The sequence below is a fragment of the Schistocerca piceifrons genome, chromosome 2, assembly GCF_021461385.2.
Source record: "Schistocerca piceifrons isolate TAMUIC-IGC-003096 chromosome 2, iqSchPice1.1, whole genome shotgun sequence".
Classification (NCBI taxonomy): domain Eukaryota; kingdom Metazoa; phylum Arthropoda; class Insecta; order Orthoptera; family Acrididae; genus Schistocerca; species Schistocerca piceifrons.
Genome location: NC_060139.1, coordinates 798,899,460 through 798,912,499, shown reverse-complemented (window position 1 = coordinate 798,912,499; position 13,040 = coordinate 798,899,460). Strand labels below are relative to the sequence as shown.

At 42.1% G+C, this 13,040-nt stretch overlaps 1 protein-coding gene across 1 annotated transcript in view; it reads left to right on the top strand.

The window, feature by feature from the left end:
- The window catches only part of LOC124775865, a 748,131-nt gene that overhangs the window by 621,614 nt on the left and 113,477 nt on the right, over positions 1–13,040 (top strand). Inside the window, exons 22-23 of the mRNA XM_047250699.1 lie at positions 3,283–3,532; positions 10,820–10,977. Coding sequence (XP_047106655.1) covers positions 3,283–3,532; positions 10,820–10,977 — 408 coding nt within the window. The remainder of the gene's footprint in view (positions 1–3,282; positions 3,533–10,819; positions 10,978–13,040) is intronic.

Below are 13,040 nucleotides of genomic sequence, written 5' to 3'. Positions count from 1 at the left end.
CATTTCAACTGACTTAATTTGCTCTAAAATTTCAGTTTGGTTTTAGAAGGTTTTTAACAACTGAAAATACTGTATTCTCTTTTCTCTGTGCTGCTCGGGCTGGATTAAATAAAAGGCTGCGAACGCTAGGCAATTTCTTTGATTTAACTAAGGCGCTTGATTTTGTTGATCGCCGAATGTTACTGCAGAAGTTGGACCATTATGGAATGAGGAGAGTAGCTCACAATTGGTACACTACTTACTTGAAGAACTGACAGCAGTAGGTCATCCTCCATAGTACTGAGAATGGATACGACGCGAGGGGTGCCCTAGGGGTCTCTGCCGGGATGGCTACAGTTTCTTCTTTATATAAATGACACGTCTTTCAGAATTTCAGGTGATTCTAAAATATTTATGTTTTCTGATGACACAAGCTTGGTAGTGAAGTATGTTGTGTGCAATGTTGTCACAGTATCAAATACTGTAGCTCAAGACATACGTTCATGGCTTGTAGAAACTAAACTGATGCTGAACCACAGCAAGACTCAATTTTAACCCTTTCTGACATACAACTCAGCAAAAACTGACATTCTGATTACACTGAACAGTCCAGACTTGTAGACCTTCAAATAGATAGTAAGCTGTCGTCGAAAGCCCATGTTCAGGATCTGGATCAAAAACTAAATTCTGCTTTATTCACCATTAGAACAGTATCTGAAATAAGTGACTGTTCAACACGAGAAGTGGTCTACTTTGCTTATTTTCATTCGCTTATGACGTTTGGTATTATTTTTTGGTCCAGCTCTCCTGATTCAAAATGAGTATTTTTGTCTCAGAAAAGAGTAGGCGAATCTCTTGTGAACCCCAGTTGAGTAGACTGGGAATTCTGTCATTGGCCTCTCAATACATATTTTCTTTGATATCGTTTGCTCTTAACAGTATCACCTTATTCCCAAGAGGCAGCAGCTTTCACTCAGTTAATAGTACGGAGAAATCCAGTCTGCGTTTGAAACGTACCTCTTTTACTCCTGTGCAGAAAGGCGTGCAGTATTCTGCTTCATCCACTTTCAATAACCTGCCACTAGAATTCAAAAATCTTAGTAGTTATCCATGCTCTTTCAAGTCCAACCAGAAGAGTTTCCTCGTAGCTCACTCCTTTTCTGTCGAGGAACTCCTGGAAAAATTAAAAATTGAGCAAATTCCTGTTTTATGATGTTGATTATGTTTATTTAAACTTATGACTTATCACTTGCATAGGATTGGTATACGTTTCATTTTATTTGTTATTATTCTTATGTTATAATTTTATGTACTGACTTTTTCCATGGATATAGAGACTTGCTCCTCAGTTTGGTCCTTCGGAACATGACATACAATATAAAAATAAATAAATCAACATTTGCATAGATGAAGACGGAGTGGCCGCGATAAAGTATAATTCTGCAGTTATTCGTGAGCGTTGTCAATGTTGACAAGCGTTTCTGCGAGATCACACTGCGGCATTTCCGTTCTTCAAATTTCGGCATTTGACCGTTCTGATGCGATCTTGCTCGGGAGTGCTTCGGTGGTCCCACGTGGCTGTAGGTGCAAATCCGGTTAGTTTTTGAGTGAGCAGCTGTGCGAGCTGTTTTATTGTTTTCCTTTTGTGGAACTGACTGTTGTCGATTGTTAGACAGTGATAGCAGATAGTTGCGCACACTTTCGTACAATCAGCTCAACAGCTAATGCTTGCAAGTTGATGACAAGAATAATATACCGAAGAGTCGAAAAGAAAATTGAGGATCTGTGAGATGATTATCAGCTTGACTTTCAGTTTGTTGTAAAGACAACTGAGAAGCAGTTGCGACGTTGTGATTGATGATGGAAGCAATACGTAAGAAAAATCAAGAAACGTCCATAGGATTTGCCTACCTGGAAAAAGTGCTCGACACTAAACTCTGAGAAAAACAGGTTTGGGCTTTAGGGAAAGACGGGTAATATACAAAATATACAAAACCGAGAGGGAACGGTCAAGAAAGATATGATCGGATTAAAAAAAGGTGTGCCACAGGGACGTAAAGTTTCGCTCCCATTGTTCAATCTATACACTGAAGAAGTGATGATGGAAATAAAAGAAAGGTTTGGAGCGGGATTAAAATTCAGTCTGGAAGGATATCAATGGTCAGATTCGCTGATGACATTGCTATACTCAGAGAGAAGAAGTACTGGGTCTGTTAAAGGCGATAAACAAAATATGACTTGATAGCATGGCGAAGAATAACGAAATTAATGAGTGGCAGATATGAGATTAGCGATGATCTTAACGTCGACACTGGGGCCACGAAGAAGACGAAGTTAAGGAATACTACTGCATTGAAGACAGAATAACACAGGATGGACGAAGTAAGGAGGATATTAAAGCAGAATAGCGCTGGAAAAAAGGAATTCCTAGCCAAAAGATGTCTAATAGTATCAAACATCGGTCTTGGTTTTGGGAAGACATTTGTGGGAATGTACATTTGGAGCCGAGCATAGCATGACACTGAATAACGAATCGGAATTGGAGAAGAAGGGAATCAAAGTGACTGTGATGTATTGCTACAGAAAGATGTTGAAAATTAGGTGGTCTGTTAAGGGAGAGATTGGGAGGTACTCTGTAGAATAGGCGAGGAAAGGAACATATGGAGAACACTGAAAAGCAAAAGGCACGGAATGATAGGACATGTGTTATGACTTCAAAGAACGGTTGCCATGGTAGAAGAGGAAGCAGAGAGTGTAAACACTGTAGGGCAAAAGAGAGGACATGTGTCATGACATAAGGGAAAAATTTCCATGGTAGTTGAGGTAGATTAGAGAGTACACATTGTAGGGGAAACCAGAGATTGGAACATATCAAACAAATAATTCAGGACGTTGGGGTTTATTGAGAGGTATGATTGTTTACAAAATAAGATGAGATTAATGAGATGGAATTGGAGATAGCTGGGATTAGTGGAAGATGGGGCGGACAGCGAAGTATTAGATATGATACGCCATTCTCCTGCTGAGTTTCTGCACATTGTGAGCCGGCCGCTGTGGCCGAGCGGTTTTAGGCGCTTCAGTCCGGAACTGCTACGGTCGAAGGTTCCAATCCTGCCTCGGGCATGGATGTGTGTGATGTCCTTAGGTTAGTTAGGTCTAATTAGGTCTAAGTCTAGGGGACTGATGACCTCAGAGTCCCATTGCGCTTAGAGCAATTTGAACCATTTGTGCACATTGTGTTTGTTACTGCTGTACTGCTCGTCACACCGTTGAACGGCTAGAGTATTTCGGGCGTTGCCGTAGCAACTGCTGGTGCTGGTGCTGCAAATCGTGGCGACTCTGGCGCTGGAGCCGGCGCACCACCGCGCGCTGCTGGACCAGGGGCTGCCCGACGTGCTGAGCCAGCTGCTGCTGCCGTCGGACGAGTGGTACTACACCAACCACAGCACGCGCTACGCCAAGTACGTCAAGCACCACGCGGCACGCGCGCTCGTCTACCTGGGCCTGCAGCACCGCGTCAACCTGCGCTTCAGCGTCTACGACATCCTGCAAGGTAACGCTTTCCTGTCGAGAGCCACATGTCATACCAATGGCTAGATTACAGTACTTATAGCTGGTTTCCGTGAGAGAATGAGCTCCATGTGTGTGCAGACGGCTCTGTAATAGAAGGAGGCAGGAGTACATGTGTGGAAGCATACAGCCATCTACACTCTCCCACCGTGCGTCTCCGCGGATTCTCCACTGGGTTTAAATCTGGGGAATCTGGTGGCCATGGGAATACGGTAAACTCTTCCTGGTGTTCTTCGAACCATACACATGAAGTGAAATCAGTATAACATGTTGCTTTTTCCTGTCGGTAGAAGTCTTCCCGCCAAGGAAAAACGACCTACATATAGGGCTGTATATGGTCTCTAGATACGTATTTGTATTGATCCATTGTGGCTGGGCCGTACACGTCAACGTCCATCTGCCTGATTCATCTGAGAAGGCCACCTGCGATTACTCAGTGGTCGTTCATTTGAGGTACTGGCTTGCAAATTTCAGCCTTTGTCACCGATGAACAGCAGTCAACATGGGTGTATGAACCAGGTGGCGGCTGCGGCGGCCCATTTGCAGCCTCGTTCACTGATCTACTGGTAGCTCTTTGGTTCATATGGGCGGTCACTTGTTACACAGCTGTACGTTTGTTCGCCCGAACACATCGCAGGGGCATAATTAAATCTAACTTCGCATCAACTTAACATTAAGAGCTGAGAGCCAATCTTGCCAGTGTAGTATATCTAAGAACAGTGTACAATTTGTTTAATTTGTTTTCATTCATGATTTGTTCAATATGATCTAATTTCTATCGTGAGATAATTTACAATAAATACAAGTTATTTACAATATCGCTTTTGATTCCATAATCAGTGGTAGTTAGCCGTCACTGTCACATTAATATCTTTTAATCATGTTTAATATCGGCCGCTACCCCAATGAGCAGAACCCTTACAAACATTTTACAATCTTAGCCATCTCGGTATTGCTTCCTCCCTTGGCCCGAAAGCCAATGATCGTGTCTTTTTGGAAGTCAGATACATCTCTCCCTTTCCACACTACAACAACGACTGTACTGTTATCCGCGTTCCCCCGACAAGTTGTATACATTCCCTCCACTGGTAGTGCTGGCACCTACAGTCTGTGAGTGGTTATTGCACGTTGAGGTCAAACGTAGGCGATGGTCGCGTTACTGTGTCTGGACAGAGTATTTTCCTTTGACAGTAATCTTGACATGTATTACATCACCTCCTCTGCTGATGTCCAGGACCTAATGTCGCACTTCATCAGCTTTTTGTTTGGTCAATCGAGATCCAAAAAGTGAAACTTCCCATTTGTATGTAAAAAAATGACAGTGCTGGAGAAACTCTTACGTTATTTGATTTTCAAACAGCTGAGCAAAACTCAACGTACTCAGACAGTTTTGTCTTTACTTATTTTGATCATCACTAAACTGGCACATAATATTTTAGAGTAACGCAATCTGACCTTCAATAATCCCTACAAAAGTATGGCAATGACTAACAATAATCAATACCTTTCATGAATCACTTACCGCACATAAAACTTCGTTACTCGAACTACTGCTATACAGCGAGCACCAATACTGCCAGCTAAATAAAAGATTCTAACTAACGAGGGCATTAACTACTGATAGACATAGTTAGCAAATGAAAGATTATATATATAATATATATATATATATATATATATATATATATATCAGTTCATGACATCCAGTCTTAAAAATTTCCTTTTTCTTACGGACACTCGTCCGCTCATAGTAACCTCTCAAAACTCTGGCATCTCTCTCCCCACATCCACCAATGCTTGCAGCTCACCTCCAACTGCTACGCGCTGTTCACATCCAACTGCCCAACACTACACAGGCGAATATTCCAACAATGAGTCCAACCAGCCACAGACTGCACACAGCGCAGTCTGCGATTTTCATACAGAGCACTACCTGGCCTTATCAACATAAAAACCTAAACATCCTTCTTACAAAAGTAGTGACACTCAGTGCCCTAAGTGGGATACGGCAGATAGACTGCGCACTCAAGGCTCCGTCCTTGTGATTGAGCATTTCTGCGACGGGCGGAAAAAGTTAGGAACAATAAAAGAAGAGGGGAAGTGGGGGGGGGGGCGAATTATCAGAGGAGCAAAGAAGAGCAAGTGGAAGTAGAACAAAAAGGATGGGTGGAGAGGGCCAATAAAATACGAATCACTGGAGATCCACGAGAGCATCGTCAAGAGAATCGAATTGGTCTGTACTAAGCAACTGTTCCGTAAGACCTATCCCACACGGGTCAAGATACGCTTGTTTCTTGTTCTCGGCTACAAGTAAGAGTCACTCCAGTTACGCCAAGCGAGCCAACGCAGTGACAGTGGGAAGAGTACATGTTTTCTTAGTTACGGCTTTTCACTGCTGAATAATGAAACAGTGAGAAAGGAATCGCGTTACTGTTACAAGCAGTTCCACTCTGCTTTGTTGATATTCAATGATTGGAACTGACCACGCAAAAAAGGAATGATTAAAATCTGTACATTTTTGTTCATTGTTAAATAATGTTTATCTTAATAAAAGAATAACCGCAAGCCGGCAAATCAACAATGAGGAATAAATAAAGTAATAGTGGGTGATGTCAGCTTGTGGGAGGGGGGGGGGGGGTGGATGGGAAGGGGGAGGAGTTGGATAGAGAAGGGAGTCAGGCAGGATGTTAGGCTACTGTATTCAATGATCTTCACCGTCCTCTTGCTAACATCCAAAAATTTAGCATTCCACAAAATTATATCTAAATTCCTAAATAAAGCAGGGTAACGAAATAATCTACCGTTAGGTACCATTGCAAGTAATGGTAAATATTCGCGGAACGGTATAAGGCAGTAACTACTGCTAATTAAAGTTAGTGATGGCTTTTTTGAGCACATGCATCTACTTGATATATTTACAGAATGGTCAGATATAACCTGAAAAACTTGTAAGGGGGTTGCAGGATAGGTTGGGCTGAGAAACAATTGTTAAGGAAAAAAATTCGATAGGTTGGTGCCGTTTCCGAGTTAATTGGCACTGAGTTTAGCCATTCAGGCCGTTGAGAGTGAAAATTCAAGCGGCCCTGTAGAGGCGCTGTCGCCAGACGTGTGCTTCGCTTCGTTTCCCAAATCCGAAAAACAGAGCGACACAAAAATTGGACGCGGCACGGTAGTAACGATCGAATCCGAGCTAAAGGCTCAACAGTCTCGCGCGCTGTCGTGGGCGCTATGAGAACAGCCGACGCTAATTGTATCTGGCGGACCACTTGAATTTGCACGTAAAACAACCTGATTGTCTAGTTTCAATGCTAATTAACTATGAAGCACCGCAACGTGTCGAATTTTTTTCTTAATAATTATTTCTCAGCATAACCTACCCCTAAACAACCTTACAAGGTTTTCAGACTGTTTCTGACCATACTGTATATAACGCCAAAATCTTAAAAGGGGACAGTATTATGAACTGACGTCATGGGCCAACTTATGAAATGTTGCAACAGTAAATGATTAACTGAAACGCTGTGTTGGGAAACGTGAAATGAAATGAGTACATAAGAATGTCAGGAATATTAAATAAATAAAAATTAAATAAACTGCACTTGTGACAATATAAGCTGAAGATAATTTCTGCATGTCAGATACAACTTGGAACCGAAAATAAGATTCATTGATACAAATTTCGTGTGCGTAATAGTATTTGATCGGTACGGAACTGATATACAGAGCTGTTTGTCACACCTGTGACTTAAAATTCATGAAACTGATGTATTTACTACTCCTCAAAATCTTATTTTTCGCAAAAGAAAGCTTTATCTAAGCTGCAAAGTATTACCAACCGTTAACCCTGCTGTGTATTGCAGGTATCACGCTTATATGATTACCGATTGTGTGATACATCGTACGATTAGGTGCCCTGGTTTCTGTGTGAATGTCGTATGATTGGTATTCATGCCCTTGTAAATCTAAACCACCTCAAAATTTTCTATAACCAAAACTGCTCAATAGTGGGTTAAATACGGAGTTTCGGCAGCAATAATGTCGTTCGTGAAAAAATTTCAAGTGACTTCGGAATCAACTCTAAAAAAAATACACAATTTTTTTTAAAAAATCTGCCCCTTCAGTTTATTCTAATATCGTGTCGGACCTTGCTTTGCCCGGTGTAGTGCAGCAACTCGACGTGGCATGGACTCAACAAGTCGATGGAAGATCCGTGCAAAAATATTGAGCGATGCTGCCTCTACAGCCGTCAATATTTGCGTAGGTGTTGCCGGTGCATGATTTGGTCCACGAACTGATCTCTCCATTATATCACATGAATGTTCGATGAGATTTATGTCGGACGATCTTTATGGCTAGACCATTAGCTCTAATTGACTATTATGTTCTTCAGACCTATCGCGAACGTTTGTCGCCTGGTGACATGGAGCATTGTCGTCCATAAAAATTCCATATTTGTTTGGGAACATGACGTCCATGAACGGCTGCAAATACTCTGGAAGTAAACGAGCATACAAAGGACCCAGTCGATTCAATGTAAACGCAGCCCACACCATAATGGAGCCACCACCAGCTTGCACAGTGGCTTTAAGACAACGTGAGCCACACTCGAACCCTACCATTAGCTCTTACTAACTCTTATCGGTTGTCATCTGACCTCGCCACGGTTTCCCAGTCGTCTAGGATCCAACAAGTACGGTCACGAGCCCGGGAGAGGCGCTGCAAGCGATGTCGTGCTGTTAGCAAAGGCACTTGCACCGGACGTTTGCTGCCATAGCTAATTAACACCAGATTTTGCTGCACTGTCCTAAGGGATACGTTCGTCATACGTCCCATATTGATTTATACGGTTATTTCATGTAGTATTGCTCGTCTGTTAGCACTGACAACTCTGCGCAAACGCCGCTGTTCTCGGTCATTAAGTGAAGGCTGTCGGCCACTGCGCGGTCTGTGGTTTGGTATTTTCGACACGGTCTTTGGACTGTGGTTCTCGGAATACTGAATTCCCTAACGATTACCGAAATGGAATGTCGAATGCGCCAAGCTCCAACTACAATTCCGCGATGAACGTCCGTTAATTCCCGTCGTGCGGCCATAATCATTTCAGAAACCTTTTCACATGAATCACCTCAGTACAAATGACAGCTCCGCCAATTCACTACTCTTTTATATCTTGTGTACGAGATAATACAGCCATCTGTATACGCTGAAGCGCCAAAGAAACTGGTATAGACATGCGTATTCAAATACAGACGTATGTAAAACGGCAGAATACCGCACTGCGGTCGACAACGCCTATACAAGACATCAAGTGTCTAGCGCAGTTGTTAGATCGGTCACTGCTGCTACAATGACAGGTTATCAAGAGTAAATGAGTTCGAACGTAGCGCTATAGTCGGAGCACGAGTGATGGGACACAGCATCTCCGAGGTAGCGATGAAGTGGGGATTTTTCCACACGACCATTTCGCGAGTGTACCGTGAATATCAGGAGTCGGGTAAAACATTAAATCTCCGACATCGCTGCAGCCGGAAAAAAGATCCTGCAAGAACTGGACCATCGATGACTGAAAAGAATCGCTGAACGTGACAGAAGTGCAACCCTTCCGCAAACTGCTGCAGATTTTCAATGCTGAGCCATCAACGAGTGTCAGCGTGCGAACCATTCAACGAAACATCATCGATATGCGCTTTTGATGCTGAAGGCGCACTCGTGTGCCCTTGATGACTGCACCACACGAAGCTTTACGCCGCACCTGGGCCCGTCAACACCGACATTGGACTGTTAATGACTGGAAACTTCTTGCCTGGTCCGTTTCAAATTTTATCGAGCGGATGGACGTGCACGGATATGGAGACAATCTCATGAATCCATAGACTCTCCATATAAGCAGGGGAATGTTCACACTGGTGGAGGCTCTGTAATGGTGTCGGGCGCGTGCAGATGCAGTGATATGGTACCCCTGATAAGTTTAGATATGACTCTGACAGGTGAGACGTACGTAAGCATCCTTTCTGACCACCTGCATACTTTCATGTCCATTGTGCATTCCGGTCGACTTGAGCAATTCCAGCGGGACAATGCGACACCCCAAACGTCAAGAATTGCTACAGAGTGGCTCCAGGACCACTCTTCTGAATTTAAACCATTCCGCTGGCTATCAGACTCTCCAGAAATGAATATTATTGAGCACATCTGGGATGCCTAGCAATGTGCTTTTCAGAAGAGATCCGCATCCCCTTGTACTCTTATAGATTTATGGACAGCCCTGCAGGATTCATGGTGTCAGTTCGCTCTGGCACTGTTTCAGACTTTAGTGGAATCCATGCGAAGTCGTGTTGCAGCACTTCTGCGTGCTCGCGGGTGCGCTAAATGATATTAGGCGGCTGTATGTGCATGTGATGCTGAGTGAATTAGGTTAGGAAATGAGGCACTTAAAGTAGTAAAGGAGTTTTGCTATTTGGGGAGCAAAATAACTGACGATGATCGAAGTAGAGAGCATATAAAATGTAGGCTGGCAATGGCAAGGAAAGCGTTTCTGAAGAAGAGAAATTTGTTAACATCCAGTATTGATTTAAATGTCAGGAAGTCATTTCTGAAAGTATTCGTATGGAGTGTAGCCATGTATGGAAGTGAAACATGGACGATAAATAGTTTGGACAAGAAGAGAATAGAAGCTTTCGAAATGTGGTGCTACAGAAGAATGCTGAAGATTAGATGGGTAGATCACATAACTAATGAGGAAGTATTGAATAGGATTGGGGAGAAGAGAAGTTTGTGGCACAACTTGACCAGAAGAAGGGATCGGTTGGTAGGACATGTTCTGAGGCATCAAGGGATCACCAATTTAGTATTGGAGGGCAGCGTGGAGGGTAAAAATCGTAGAGGGAGACCAAGAGATGAATACACTAAGCAGATTCAGAGGGATGTAGGTTGCAGTAGGTAGTAGATGAAAAAGCTTGCACAGGATAGAGTAGCGTGGAGAGCTGCATCAAACCAGTCTCAGGACTGAAGACCACAACAACAACAACAACAACAACATGTGCATATCACTTTGCACGACTTTGTCGCCTCACTGTGTAGCGCTCATTACGAGACGGCGTGATTTCATTGTAGTGAGGTGAAACGGAAACTTGATCAGACTCTCAAGGAAAATTGCGCAGGCAATACGACGATAATACGCAATATACGAACAGCAGGAGTTAAGGCGAGACAGCCTTTTAGCGAGTAGCAGGCTACTGGTGCCGCGCCGTGACGTGCTGAGTGTTTGCAGACGACCTGCCGCCGCCGACGCCGCTCACGGAGTCTGTGGAGGACGCGTACATCACGGCGACGTCGGCGCCCCCGGCCATCGTGCACTGCCCGCGGACCAACAACGTACTGGGCCTGTCCGTCGAGGGCGCCGTCATGCACGTACTCCGCACTCTAGAGGTGAGTCTCTGCATGCGCTTGTCTCACTCAACTGGCCTTCCTGCTTCAAGTTGTCTGATATTCCGTTTCATACAACTCTGTAACATTACTGTACACTCTTGGAGCATATATATATATATATATATATATATATATATATATATATATATATATTACCAAACGGCTGAAATGGGTACAATTTGTATTCTCCCCCCTCATTCATAATTTCGTCTGTTGTCCACACCAAGCAAAGTCTCTTAAGAAAAATTTAAGAGAATCGAAGCTTATAATAAACTGCCTAGTTTACTTAGCTTTTCGTGTAGAGCTGGCTCCAGTTATTCTTGTCTAGGGGTCTCATTCTTGAGGCTGAAGTTCTAAAATTTTAGGTCCACATGGTTGAATTGATCTAAATAAATTTGAAGACTGTTGCTGCTGAATTTTTATTGTTACGTTAATATGTTTTGTCATATTTTAGTACATCATACAGTCTTTTGAATTTTCGCATTGACAAAGCCTTAATTACATTGTTCGCCAAAAATACAAAAATACGTCCGATCACATCAGATGCATGCTTACTACCTCACTTAGCGAAAATAACAATATTCCAAAGGGTTTACAAGCTTTCTTGACAAATGAATTTCCGTTACTTTTGATTATTATTTCATAAATGGATCCAGAAATAAACATACTAAACAGTACTATATTGCGTACTTAATAATAGAAATTTTAAATTTGCCAAATAATTCGTAATTTGAAATGTCTATAAAAAAAAGTAATTTTAACTGTATATTCAGAGCTAGTACTTATCGATTGTAACATCGAAAATAAAATAATTCCTTTTCATTATATGAAAGTTTTCAGGAAAGTAGCTGAGATAGTACTGACCTGTCCAAAATTTGAAAAATATTAGTTGTATCGACAACTACTGTTGAGGAAATGTAATTCTAGAGGAGGATGTCACGTAACAGGTTGTAGATCGCCTATCTAATGGCTTCTAAATGCTTCAAAAACTGTGTTTTCAGTATTTCATATAACAAGTGTTGTCACCATGTACCCTCTAGGGCAGTATCAATGCCCTATCCCGATAATGTTACATTCAACATATACCCGATTTTCCCAGTAATTATCCAAGTTAATAGCACAAAACTTTGCCAGGATATACATGTACTGAGCTACTATCGAGTATTTAACTTTGATAGGAAGCAAGATATGATTTTGTTAATACAGATCTTAAAAATATTTTTACGATCGAGCTATGAGTGCTATCTCTACCATTGTAGATCCACATAAACATAACACCACTGTCAATACGAGGTAAAAGTCAGATTCTTAGCTTAAGTAATTTCTGAGATAATGAGAAACAACTGGAAAAAACTAGTTCTCCGGAATCGCACTTGAATGAAACAACGGAAAGGTCACTATTGAATGAAGAGACAGCCTGAAACTCTTCAGCGTTGTAATCTTTATCTTCTTGAGGACATTTCAGATGCAGTCAGTTTTAATGTCTGAGGCATCTTGTTGCTTCTCTTGGATTTTTACCATAATTTTTGCCTTGGAGACTCGCTGTCTATCCAGTTCTTCTAGGATTACTTCTGTATTATGGCGAGACTTAATTCCAAATTGCTTCAAAGTATTTATTCTGCCTTCATTTCTATCATTGCAGGTGATCACAGCATCGTTGCCCCCCAATCTTCAGTGTTTTGAAGACCACAAATACGTTTTTTGGCACCCTAGTCAGTACAATATTATTGAAAGATTGATTTACTTTCTGAGTTTTTCCTGTGAGGTATTTCTTCAAAAGATCTGGATGTGCTGCATCTCTATATACTTGCTTTATTACTGCTCCAGCTGGTACATGAATGGTGTTTCTGTGAGTATATTCGGGTCCTGCTGCCTCAGCTTTGCGGTACTTAAACCAGTCTCTTTATGTAAAATTCCAACAATACTTGTTCTTTACAGTCTACTTCCCTTATTTCTTCTCATCTTAAATATTCCCATTTGTGGAGAAATATTAAAGGGAGAAACACAACTCAATGAGCAACATGTCCAAATACACACAACGAGAGTTGAAATGAACCTTACAA